A 12,775-nucleotide genomic window follows, 5' to 3' on the forward strand; every position below is an offset into this window, starting at 1 on the left:
GTTCTGTACATAAATGATGAGATGCCACCCCTGCAACACCATCATGTGCTGATCAACCCACCCCAGATTGAAAGTGATCGGCTGTATAAATGCTGATATCAAGGTTGCCAAAAAAGTAGAATAAATGCCGATACATCTTCCAGGTTCTATTTAGAACATACAAAAAACTGAACGGTTTGTCTTTGTAGGGCAGAGTATCATGTCATGTTTATGGTCCCTGGAGCCCAGTGTCCTATAGCAGGAAGAGTGGTTTGATCCTTGTATCTTAGGTTTCACCGCACTGTATATGTTTCTTTTCCCTTTTTACCTCCATTATGATGAATTCCTGTACTGTTCTTTGTCTATATAGAAGTGTCTATTTGTACGTCTCTAAATGTTTTGATGAATTGAACATGGTGGACCCTGTTGTAAACAAGTGTAATGCTTAATTGGGTCGTCCACACAGTTAACAGCCTTTGTATTGAGTTTGTGCTTGAAATGTACTGTAATTCTGCAAACTGTTAATACAATTTTCAATCAATCAATCAAACTGTGTTTCTTGCTCTGCTTAGTACGGTATATTTCCCCTGCAGGATCAATAAAGTTATCTATCAATTTTTGGCTCCTTCAAAATCTTTTTTTTTTAACCAACAGTTGTATGGCAATATTGAATATATTAAAAAGGAAATGGACTGAAGGCTACGGTGTACATATTTAAGTGTAATCATTAATAAAACACTTATCATTTATTTAATGTCCTGGAATGCCATAGGAGCTTTTCAGTAAATAAGCTATACAGTATATATACATATAGCGACAATAATTTCATTCAATTCTTTAATGCAAAAGCCAGAAAACAATCTCTTTGACTTCTTGAAACAACAAATAGCAAAAACAAACAAGAAAAAACAAAACAGAAATCCATCTCACACAGGCAGGCTGTCGGGTCAAACACACCTATTGAGAGCTGCTTTCTTACTCCATTTTACATTGTAAAAACCAGCAGCAAGATCTGGGTGTAACAAGTGCAGTTTGTCATATTATTTGAACTGACCATAGAAATGCCAACATTTAAAATATACCACAAATAAGCAAATAAAGAGCCAGTAAACAAACCAAAAATGTTGTAATATAATCTTAGTAAGGTTACAGATGTTACTGTCCAAAAAGCTTACTTATTCCTAAGAAATCACAGCATTAATAATAACGTATAACTTAACATTGAGGTCAGCGTCAAAGCATATTCTTACCATGTGGTTTAGGGCTGCACAATTTATCTTTATAAATTACTTTAGTTTCCTCAATGCATTTTGGCAACATGTTAATTTAGAATGCCCACTGCAATTTAACCATCAATGTTTATATAATGCACAAAGAGTGTACTAAAAACCTTTGTGCTCAAAATAATTCATATGCACTTGTGAAAATGTATTGTGATCAAATATAACCAGGATTAACATTAATTCAATTGATCACCAGATTCACACATTAGCCAAGATGGAGTTTCCCCCAAGTATGACCTAAGAGCAGAATGGCCACCTTTATTGTAAATCTGGCCAATCGTGCAGCCCAACCAAGGCAAGGGTCAATTTAAGAGGCATATGGAAAACAAACTACTTTCCACAACTCTCTACAATCCTCAACAAATAGCAGATAAGATTGTCACCTACTTTTGGTCAGAGCTCAGTCCAAATCGTACCCTATCCTACGCTAAGCATGGTGCGCGCACGCACACCTAGCAGTGCACCCGTTATCTGGGTCAGTAATATCATTACTATATTCATCAGTGTTAAGGACAGATATACAGATCAGGGTTTTACCCATGTTTTTTTTATTATAATAGCCCGATTTATAAAAAAGAAAATAAAGAAAAAAGAAACAGCATATGTACAAGCTCAACGCATTGCACCGCAACACATTGTGAGCTTGGAGATCTGCCATTTCCGTGGCACGACACCCACAACTAAGTATAACTCTTTTACGGATAGTGCGTGAGAGGTTATGAATGTCTGTGATTTGGTAACGTTTGTGTATTCCGTTTACTAAAATACAACTACATACAAGACACAGAGTATATACGTACGCAGCATTCATTGAGATCACCTGAACAGATGCACAGACTATGTATGAATGTGTCACTGTGCATTAAGCATACATCACATGAGTGACATAAAAGGGAGGAAAACTACTAACTACTTCAACTTCTTAAGACACATTGTCCTGCTAGGTAGTGGACATTTTTGAACCCCAACCCTTCTTGAAAATGGTGTATGCATGTACGTTTCTGATAAAGGTACTAATTAACCAACTATGGTTAAAATAATTATGTTATGGTATGCCACTATTGTAGTAAGGCTGAAATTACAGTCACAATAAAAGTACAACCTTTACAAAATGACCTCATATCAATGCACTGGCCTCTGCATTAAGTCAAGTATTGAATGTAGACTCGGAGTGAAGCATGATAGACAAAATTCAATGGCTTTTCATGACATAGTACTTTAGAAGTATTATTGTTCACTTAACAGTACTTTTCTACAGGTCAATACATTGAAATATGGCCATTGTAAAGGTTGAGTGTTGCACTGTCTGCAATTGCTTAGTTAATGCACACTTTCGTTACATTAAGTCAAACTGGGAAGACATCCGTATTACACAATATGATTCAACGGAAGTACCGGTGTTTCAAAATGTCTGTCTGTGTACTGCAAGGTGGTGTCCATCACTACGTCTCTCTTTTGTGCCAGAAAAGTCACTTGTGTGTGTTCACTTTGTAATTTAGGACGAATCCATCGCCATGGAGTTATATCACTGAATTACAGTTTAAGCGCTGGACGGGTGGAGGGAGGTGGGGTCAGAGAATTCATCAACATGTCCTGGGCAGTAACAATTCAGCACAGAAGTTGCCTTTAGGCACCGGTCTAGGCTATGCATGTGTCGACAGGTCCAGACCTAAACCAGTAGGGAAGAACTGACCGTAGGCCGGTGTCTAGTGGCAACTTCATCGAATCTGGGACTTGGGCTGAAAACAGCATCACACAGTGCAAAACTCTCTCTCTCTCTCTCTCTCTCTCTCTCCCCCACTTCTGGAGGGAGGGGGGGGGGCACCCAGATCACATGGGTAGTAGGTGGTCATCCCTTTCCTCTGGCCCCTCGTCCAGGGGCTCTGTACTAGGTGCACTCCTGTAGGCCGGTGCATCCTCTCGACTCCGCGACCGGCACACAAAGTCACACCCATCCTGTGCGAGAACCAGGGAGGACAATGTTACTTTAGGAATGAAAAGTGGAATGGCTTAGTCTGTTACACTACAAATACTGCATGTTGTAATTTTTGTTGTAAGAGAAGCCTTTTGGTAGAGTTGGGTGGATTTCTGGTTTACCCGGTCAGTGCATGAGGTTAAACCGGTTTGATTTTATGTGAACCAGCTGAACCGGTATAAGTCATTATGAGAAGTGCTGGCAAATTAAGAGCTGAGGGAAATTCTACAAATGGCTTCTAAATCAGTAGTTATCACTGAAGATGTTCATGAATAGCAGATGCTGCGCTGCAAGCTTGTAGATCTTCTATTTTTGAATAGCCAACACACTAAAACCTAAAATGACACGGATGCTTTCCCCGGATTGAGTGGGTTAAAAATAGCCTACAACATGTTTGACAGCGTCATATTTATATACGGATTGTGCTAAATCCATCCAAGTGGAGTCATGCACTTGGGAATCTACATCCCGAGGTATAGATTGTGAAAGCTGGTGTAGGTAGCAGTTTATCACGGATCGTCATTTCATGTCATTTTTCTCTTTTTACTATTAAAAGCTCTCTCTCCGCCTTGTTGCTCGCTAGGCGTGCCATTCTGCTCAAATGGAAGGATGCTGCCCCGCCCGTGCTCCGTCAGTGGCTTTGTGATATAATGTCCTGTCTCGAGTTGGAGATGTTAAGGTTTTCAATTGCCGGCTCTGAAAAAAGTTTTACAAGACCTGGGGCCCGTTTATGACATTCTACCACAACACACAAACTGCATAGTGTGCCGTGCCTATGCCTCGGCCAACGACAAACCACAGCGGAAGCAAAATCTGCTCTGCTATGAAAAATCTGCATTTTATTTTATTATATTTTAAATTTTTGTAATTATGTATGCATGTATTTTGTGTATGCGTGTATATATATATATTTATTTTATAGATAGATAGATAGATAGATCTTTATTTGTCATTGCAACAAGTACAACGAAATTAAAAGTGCCAACCAATCAGTGCATCATAAACTGGCTATAACAAAAACTATAAAGCTAATACAACAAAAACACACATAACCGTACTTCATGTTATTGCACAGATCCCTATTTCACGACATATATTGCACAGTACACCCTTAGTTGCAGCTGTTATTGCACAAAACCCTGATTGTACTTAACGAACCAGCACAAAAAAAACATGTTATTTCCTCCAGACTGTTTTTCCGACTATCCTTGGGATTGTGGGTGGGGGGAGGGTGGGATAGGGGATTGAGTTTTATTTGTATATTTTATATGTCTGTTTAATACTTGAAAAAAAAACCTGAATAAAAAGATTTTGAAAAGAAAGAAAAGCTCTCTCTCCCTGTGCACTGCTGGCCTAGCGTTTAAGGCACATACCACATATAGGCCATCATTTATCAACGCGATTTACACCCAAAAGAACCAGGCAGGGAGGCGAGCGGGGGTCGGGGACACTCTTTTTATATTGACTTTCCGTCCTATTATATAACTCTATACGTTGTTTGGTGGTATTCCGGTTATTCATGACGCAAAATCGGGGCGTTTCGTGAATATTTTAAGGGCGTGTTATTTAAATGACGCTCTCGGTTTCACCCGTGACATTTATCAAAGCTCCGGCCAAATTGATGCAAGGATCGGCTATTTAGGACACTTGATAAATGCCACGTTGACGTGGGCGTACACCAAAACCCATGCTCGAAGTTAAGGCAGAATTTACACTCCATTGATAAATGAGGGCCATAGGCTCAAAAGCAGCCTGACAGCAAGTTGCATGTTTGATTCCAGAGCCGAAGACCCTTGCTGCGTGTCACTCCTTGTCCCTCTTCATGTTTCCTCTCTCCGTAATCTAATAATACATTTATCTGCCATTTTCGGCACATGACATGGCGCAAACCTAGGTTTAAATCAGGCTAAAGCCTCACCGCTGACAGGTTGCCGACCTCCGCCCAGAAGGTGTAGTTTGGGAACTGCTCCATCCCTTTGGCTCCGACCACCAACCGCTGGTAGAGGAATCCTCCGATGAGATACACAGCAATGACACAGACTCCGCTGAAAGATACAAATCATGTCGAGTTATCGTTTGCATATTATGTTTTAGACATTTAGCCAACACTCCCATCCAGAGCCAAGTGCAAAGGTCATTCTAGAAAAATGCAGACAAGACAAGACAAGACAAGGAGTAAAATGTTAAAGGCCTAAATGGGAGTTTTGGAAGAAAGGCATGATGGTGTACAGTACACTGTAGACCTCTGTAGTGTCGTTGACGCCAATTCAGAATAAATCTGGATAAATCTGTAACAGAAACAGAGTGGGACTATTCTATACCACACTTCTCTATTGCCAATAAACTCAAAAAATCTCTGCATGCATGTCCATTTGTCCGTGTCCCTTGCATATCTCGATTACCGTGCAACTGATGGACTTCAAATAGTCCCACCAGGATTCTGCAGAGAACAATCTTGATTCTGGGGAGAACAATCCTTGATTCCGCGGCTTGATAGGACATTAAAAAACAGCCTAAAGCTACCGTTTGTGTCCAGACCACGACGATATCTACAACAGTTCTCAGTCGTGCTGCTTGTTTTTGGCACCGTGCCTTGAAATCTGCAGCAATTTCTGCGATCGCCGACTCCTGGGGGGTCTATTCAAACATAAGTGTGTGTAGAGAGGGGCTGCTAATGGATATTGTTTTAACTGAGAGCCATTACGCACATTATGAGTAGAATGGAACCGGCGCCGAGATGTGACTCCACAGCTGGACATACAGCACTCGAGTCCACCTCAAACAGGTAGAAACAGTCCTGTTGCCTATCCCTGTCCTCTAGTACGACCTCCAACGGTCCCTGGGGAAAGAGAGAGAGAGACAATGAGAAAGAGCAAGAGAGAGGGAGGAAGATAGAGTGAGAGAATGAGACAACAAGAGAGAGAACGAGAGACAAGACAGAAAGGTTTGAGAGACATAAAAGGATGGTAGGACTCGGAGGGGTGGGGGTACAAAGAGGACAAATTAGCGCTAGTGAGAGAGGGGATGGAGATGGAGTGGAGAGGGATAGGATACTAACAAACTTGATTTTGTTTTAAGAAAAAGGGTCCCAAAGTGCTTTGTAAAACCAAGATAAACATAGTAAAAGTAAAAAATAAAAGGCTACAGTGAATATCAAATAAACACAAAATGGAAAGCATCAATGGAGATGGGTATGGAGAGGTGGGGTGAGGGAGAAATGACATGCAAGTAACATCCAGTCATAGCTTTTAAAGAGGATAGTTTCAAGAAAAAGAGGCGAGAGAACCTCAATGTGTCTTCTGACATCACACACACAAATCTTAGTGGGTCTAACCTGCCAAATGTCTTACCGGGTTCGCATTCCTGTCGCAAGAGATCATAATAATGGCTTTCCTCAGCTCTTTGTTACAGTGTTCACCGTATTTCTCACCGTTTTTGTAGATCAGCATCACCCAGTCACCTGCAGGGGGCAGCAGAGTGTCAGAGATAATGGCCAAAAGAAGGAACAAGCTGAATTCGGTTTGAAAATGAAACGGCTGCTCCACTCTGGAGGTTTTCTCCTGAGAAAGGGATGGAATGCAATGGCATGCCTTGAGCTCAGTGTACTCTGTGTGTCATTCAGCGGATGGAAAAACAACTTTGAAGTTGTTTCAAGATAGTTTAACTGCTCAATGAACTGAACCAGATGTAGATATTTTAGGGCTCTATAACATGTTTTACATTTAAAAGGCCAGTCCACTCCACACCAATGCAACTAGTCGCAACTCTGTGCAACAAAACCGTTTTAAGGCCAGTCCACACGACCACACCACTGTAACTCCTTGCAACATGCACCTACTACTTGGAGGCATTATCCCCAATGGCAGTTTCAACGAGTTGCATCGGTGTGGACTGGCTTTAAAACTATTTTGTTGGAAGGACTTACGACTAGTTGCATTGGTGCGGGCGAGACCGCACCAATGCAACTGCCATTGGGGATAGTTGCAACTAGTGGCATTGGTGCGGTCTGGCCTAATCAGACCGCAAGGAGGTTGTTGCAAGGAGTTGCACCTTCACATTGGTGCGTGGACTACCCTTTAAGGTCAGAGAACGTTATAAAACATAAAAGGAACGTCAAATGACAATGACGTAAATCAGAATTTGATCATTTGGCAAAAGGCAAATACTTACTTCCGCCAATGGCCTGTGTTGAGTTATACAAGCCAACTATGGTTGACTTCTTCTTGTTGTTGTCCACCTGAATAACCCCAGCTCCCAGGACGCCCCCTGCATCACCACATATCTGCAGTGTGTAGGTGTAGCTCTCTTTGGAAGCATCCGTCTTTTCTACGGTGAAGCTGTCAACCAGAAAACCAGGGCTGTTTAATAGGTTAAAAATCCATATCGCCAGGCCCGGGCGGCTGGCATAGCTGTCTGGGCAGTGGGCACCTAGGTCGATAATCCAGCCTGATAGTGTGTCGCGGGTTCGACTGCCGATCCCGGCGACCTTTGATCGTGTCACCCCCCATCTCTCTCTCTCGTTTCATGTCAACCTACTGTAAATCTATCAATAAAAGGCATAATTTGCTATTCGTTGTGTGAAGTAATAGAAGTATATAGGGGCTTAAAGGAGAATTCCATACTAGAAGGCTTTCTTACCTTTATTTGTAGTCGTTACGTTCCCACCAAAGAGGTCCAGGTGTTATTTTGTGCAAAAGCGCATTATTGGCTATTTCCCCTACCATAAGCCCTCAATTGAATTGCATTGAATGGAATGGGGCGTTGTACTAATTCGCTTATTTCTATTGCTCAAAAATAAATTGTATATATCCTCTCTTCATAATGTAAATAGTATCCCAAGCGGCGCACTTTACTACTTATTTCGATGGAAATAAATGAATTAGCACAAAAACCCAACCCCCATTGAGGGCTTATGGTAGGGGAAATAGCCAATAAAAACACAAAACAATAAAAAGCACAAAATAACACCTGGACCTCTTTGGTGGGGACGTAACAACTACAAATAAAAGGTAAGAAAACCTTCTAGTATGGAATTCCCCTTTAAGTGGATAAGTTCCTGGATATCAAACAGGCCAGAACAGCGAATCAGGTTCTTACTTCCGATTGGTAAGTGGCTCCAGCCGACTGAGGACTTTGCGTTCTGACGGAGTTTCAACAGACAGTTTGCAGTTGCTGGTGACGTCGGTGGCATGTCCTCCACAGCTCAACAGCACCACATGAACTGCCAGGATCAGCAGCAGTGAAGCCATTCTGCTGGGTCTGTATGATGCCTGCTAAAGAATGTTAGTAAAATGAGGAACACATAAAAAAGTTATTTATAATCCTACAGTACAGTCAGACACATTTACAACTATCCCCATTTATTGCGTCCATCCATCCATCCATCCATCTTCAACCGCTTATGCGGAGTCGGTCACGGGGACAACAGCAAATTGATTGATTGAAGTATTTATTAACAGTTTGCAGAATTAGAGTACATTTCAAGCACAACTCAATACAAAAAACTGTTAGCTGTGAGTGGACGACCCAAGAAAGCATTACACTTGTATAAAAGGGTCCACCTTGTTCAATTCATCATAACATTTATAGACATACAAATATACACTTCTATATAGCCAAAAAACAGGAAATCATCATCATAAAGGAGGTAAAAAGGGAAAAGAAAACATATACAGTGAGGGGGAAAAGGGGTGGGTGGGGGATTCATTCATTTTACGGGGGCCAGTTTTGAATTGCAGCCATCCGTAGGTGACCTTTGAGAGCGGTTTTGAAGGAGTGAAGGGATTTGCATGTCTTAATGACCGTTGGTAGGGCGTTCCACATTTTGGTGGCATAGGAGCGAAATTAATTTCGTCCCTTGTTTGTGCCAAATCTGGGTTGCACATGGTTTGTTGAGCTCCCTCTGGTGTTGTGGACTTTGTTGACATTAAAGGAAGTATTTAGACAGGTACATGGGTATCTTGGTGGTGTATCGAATCTTGTGGACCAGACCCATTGCAAGATGCTGTACTCTGTTGTCAACCCTAAGCCATGATTCCAGCCTGTCAAAGTGGGCAGGGGTGAGGTGGGTTCGGGGAGTGAGGCCAGGTAGTAGCCTGACCAGTTTGTTTTGGGAAGTCTGGAGCCTTGTTTTAAGGGCCTTTGAGGTGCTGTGGTACCAAGAGGTGCATGCATAGTTGAAGAAATCTTGTACGAGGGCTCCTGTTAGGGTGTTTTTGTCGACCAGTGAGGAGAATCTTGTTCTTCGGTTGACTTTTTTGAATACGTTGGTGGCCATTTTATCACCGGAAAGCCTCCAGGATGGAACCTAGGTAGGCAATTTCATCTTTTCGTGTGATAATATTGTCACCCACGTCCCACTCTAACCAAGAAGCCATCTGCCTTGCTGAGATTACGATTTGATCCAAAGAGAATGGATTCAGTTTTTCCCAGGTGTAAAGATAGTTTGTTGTCAGCGAGCCAGGTGCAGATTCTACAGAGTTCGGAGCTGAGGGCCTTTTCAACCTGCAGTTTGTTCCTGTCCGAGACCAGCAGTGCTGAGTCATCTGCGAGTTGCAGTCACAAGCTGATGTCATGTCGTTTACATATATTTGGAACAGTAAAGGCCCTAGTATGCTTCCTTGTGGAACACCACAGCTCACTGGGAGGGGGGGACAGTATTCCGTTCACCTCCACCATCTGCTCTCTCCCCTCCAGGTAGGATTGCATTCAGCTCACTGATGTGCTATCAAAACCAATTGCTTTTAGCTTGTTAACCAGATAGCTCCAGACTTTATTTATAGATGAGGTTAACCACTTTTATCCTGGTGTCCTGATTTTGGGCATGACATTATAGACGAAAATCGCCGAAATTCGAAACAATTAATAAAATATCAAATATAGTGAAAAGGTGTAACCACTTAGTTTTGTTAAGGTGACTTTAGATGCAAATGCAGCAAAGTCTTGAAAACAACCATGATAAAAAAAAACATATTGAAAATGAGCAGTGTGCTGTAATGATGGCTGACTGGATAGTTGTAATAAAAAAAAAAGGTTTGTAGCAGTGCCAATTTGTTATTGTGGACACGGAGACAAGACCAACATTTCGGACAGAAAAACTGCCTTCGGGGTAGAAACTAGAAAGCAGTTTGCCCCGAAGCAGGCAGCTTTTTCTGTCTGTTGGTCTTGTCTCAGTGTCCACAATAAAAATGTGGCATTGGCAGCTACGAGTGTGCGGCTAAACCGTTTTATTACAAGTGTTTATTTGATTGATTGATTGATTGAAGAATTTATTAACAGTTTGCAGAATTACAGTACATTTCAAGCACAAACTCAATACAAAGGCTGTTAACTGTGAGTGGACGACCCAATTAAGCATTACACTTGTTTCCAACAGGGTCCACCATGTTCAAATCATCAAAACATTTAGAGACGTACAAATAGACACTTCTATAGACAGAACAGGAATTCATCAAAAAGGAGGTAAAAAGGGAAAAGAAATATATACAGTGAGGGGAAAGAAGGGGGGGGGGGCGGGGGGGGGATTCAGATTTTACGGGGGCCAGTTTCGAATTGCAGCCATCCGTAGGTGCCCTTTGAGAGCGGTTTTGAAGGAGTCAAGGGATTCGCATGTCTTAATGACAGTTGGTAGGGCGTTCCACATTTTGGTGGCATAGGAGCGAAAAGAATTTAGTCCCTTGTTTGTGCCGAATCTGGGTTGTACATGGTTCGTTGCACTCCCTCTGGTGTTGTGGGTGTGGACTTCGTTAACATTAAGGAAGTATCTAGACAGGTACATGGGTATCTTGGTGGTGTATCGAATCTTGTGGACCAGACCCATTGCAAGATGCTGTACTCTGTCGTCGACCCTAAGCCATTCCAGCCTGTCGAAGTGGGCAGGGGTGAGGTGGGTTCGGGGGGCTAGATCAATTCCGTTGACTGGCACCTCACAAGGACCAGTGTGCTGTGCACCTTTTGATAACCATGTTTGACTGGATACACTTAATCCTAATAACATCCCTGGTTAAATTCTGGATCTGTGTTGCTTGTCCTTGCTCCTCTCTGCCCTCAGTCTCTTCCATATTATCTCTTTATTTATATATATATATATATATATATATATATATATATATATATATATATATATATAACCTAACCATCTTTTCAGACTGTATACCTTTTTTCTAAGGCGGAAGGAGAAAGACATTTGCATATACGAAAGTAAAAGTCACTGTCAGACTAAAAGTCGGTAAAATACATCTATGATAGTCTTCATCCAAGTGTGTGTGTGTGTGTGTGTGTGTGTGTGTGTGTGTGTGGTGTGGTGTGAACAAATGGAAAACAATCATTAAAAACGTATTGATTTTAGGTAATGATAAAAATAAATATATAATGGCTCAATGAAAATAAGTCACGCACACAATCGAGACTAAAGCAGGAAGTTGGAAGTAGCATCATGAAAACCACAGCTGTATTCGGTGTGCCACCATAGAGTATATAAAAGGAGTGTGCCACAGAGAAGATCTTCACTACTGTATATCCAATCCTCCTCACACAATGAACATATACAAATTATTAGACGACTATAAGATAATAAATATTATGCGCTTAAAGAACTACAAGCTCCGCTTATACTTCGTGGTACAGTGGTGTCGCGCGGTAAAATAAAAGATCTACAAGCTCACAAGGGGTAGCAGCGGGAAGACTAGTGAGCTTGTGAATATACTATTTTAGAAAAATAAATGTTTGAAATGACATGCCCAGGTTGGAAAGAGGTTAAAACAATGTTAAAAGTATAAATTAAAAGGCTTTTATAGGTCGAAAGTTTGAATAACGTCACATTCGGGGTAAATGGCCCTACCTTCATGAATCCAGACACAAGAAGGGATGTTATTTAGATAACAGAACAGCATTCAGGACGAAGTTCGATGATGATGGACCACCTGACAACTGTTAGCTTATCTTGTCTGCTGACTTTAGCTGTAGTCCAGTGAGAGTGAGAGCAATGTTAGCGACAACGAACAGGGCCAATGCGACTCCTACCGTAATAATGTACATACAACAGTGCAGCGATTTCTGGTGAAATCTCCAATAAATGTGGGCTGCTGCGCTCAATTATGAAAATACAGTTATCCTTAGATAATTGCATCCAGTGTGTTAGCAGCTGCAGCTAGGAGGGCAGTTACTCAATGCGGAAGTGAAACTAAACACACACACAAACCCACGTGACTGACGTCCAATGAACGGATGGATCCTATGGATGTATCCCATAGCCCGGAGGGACGGGCTACAGCTGTTTTAATATGAGCCTGGCTGCCCTACAACACATTTGCATTTTTCAATTGCCATGCAATTTAACTTAAAAATAATGACATCTTTTTAATCTAATTTACTAATTAAAATGAATTACCAACTCAACATCCTCCAAAGAAATGTGTTATTATCTCTAAACAAACAAACGTGACATCTGTTTCTGTCCACAGAGTAATCTAATATTGTTAAAGTGCTGTGTGCACTGTACTGTACGTGTATCTGTAACCCATGGCAATGACATTGTCAG

At 41.6% G+C, this 12,775-nt stretch overlaps 1 protein-coding gene across 2 annotated transcripts; it reads right to left on the bottom strand.

Moving 5' to 3' along the window:
• Positions 1 to 802: 802 nt before the first annotated feature.
• On the bottom strand, positions 803 to 12,444 carry m6pr (mannose-6-phosphate receptor (cation dependent)). Of its 2 annotated transcripts, none has more exons than XM_079504850.1 (7): positions 12,077 to 12,444; positions 8,335 to 8,507; positions 7,408 to 7,574; positions 6,588 to 6,697; positions 5,946 to 6,076; positions 5,156 to 5,282; positions 803 to 3,218 (listed from the first exon to the last, which is right to left on the bottom strand). In XM_079504850.1, the coding sequence occupies exons 1-7, from the start codon at positions 12,080 to 12,082 to the stop codon at positions 3,093 to 3,095; spliced, it is 840 nt and encodes a 279-aa protein (XP_079360976.1). In that variant the 5' UTR covers positions 12,083 to 12,444; the 3' UTR covers positions 803 to 3,092. The 2 variants fall into 2 exon arrangements, with proteins under 2 accessions (XP_079360976.1, XP_079360975.1); XM_079504849.1 differs by having other exon boundaries at positions 8,335 to 8,510.
• Positions 12,445 to 12,775: the final 331 nt, after the last annotated feature.

This window comes from Electrona antarctica (genome assembly GCF_951216825.1).
Source record: "Electrona antarctica genome assembly, chromosome: 6".
NCBI classification, from domain to species: Eukaryota; Metazoa; Chordata; class Actinopteri; order Myctophiformes; family Myctophidae; genus Electrona; species Electrona antarctica.

What these genes read in the sequence shown, in the direction of transcription:
- m6pr (XM_079504849.1), bottom strand. An exon ending in AACACAGGCCATTGGCGGAA is followed by an intron (nt 6,698 to 7,407) that starts GTAAGTATTTGC and finishes TGCCCCCTGCAG; the next exon opens with GTGACTGGGTGATGCTGATC. An exon ending in GCGACAGGAATGCGAACCCG is followed by an intron (nt 6,077 to 6,587) that starts GTAAGACATTTG and finishes CTCTTTCCCCAG; the next exon opens with GGACCGTTGGAGGTCGTACT.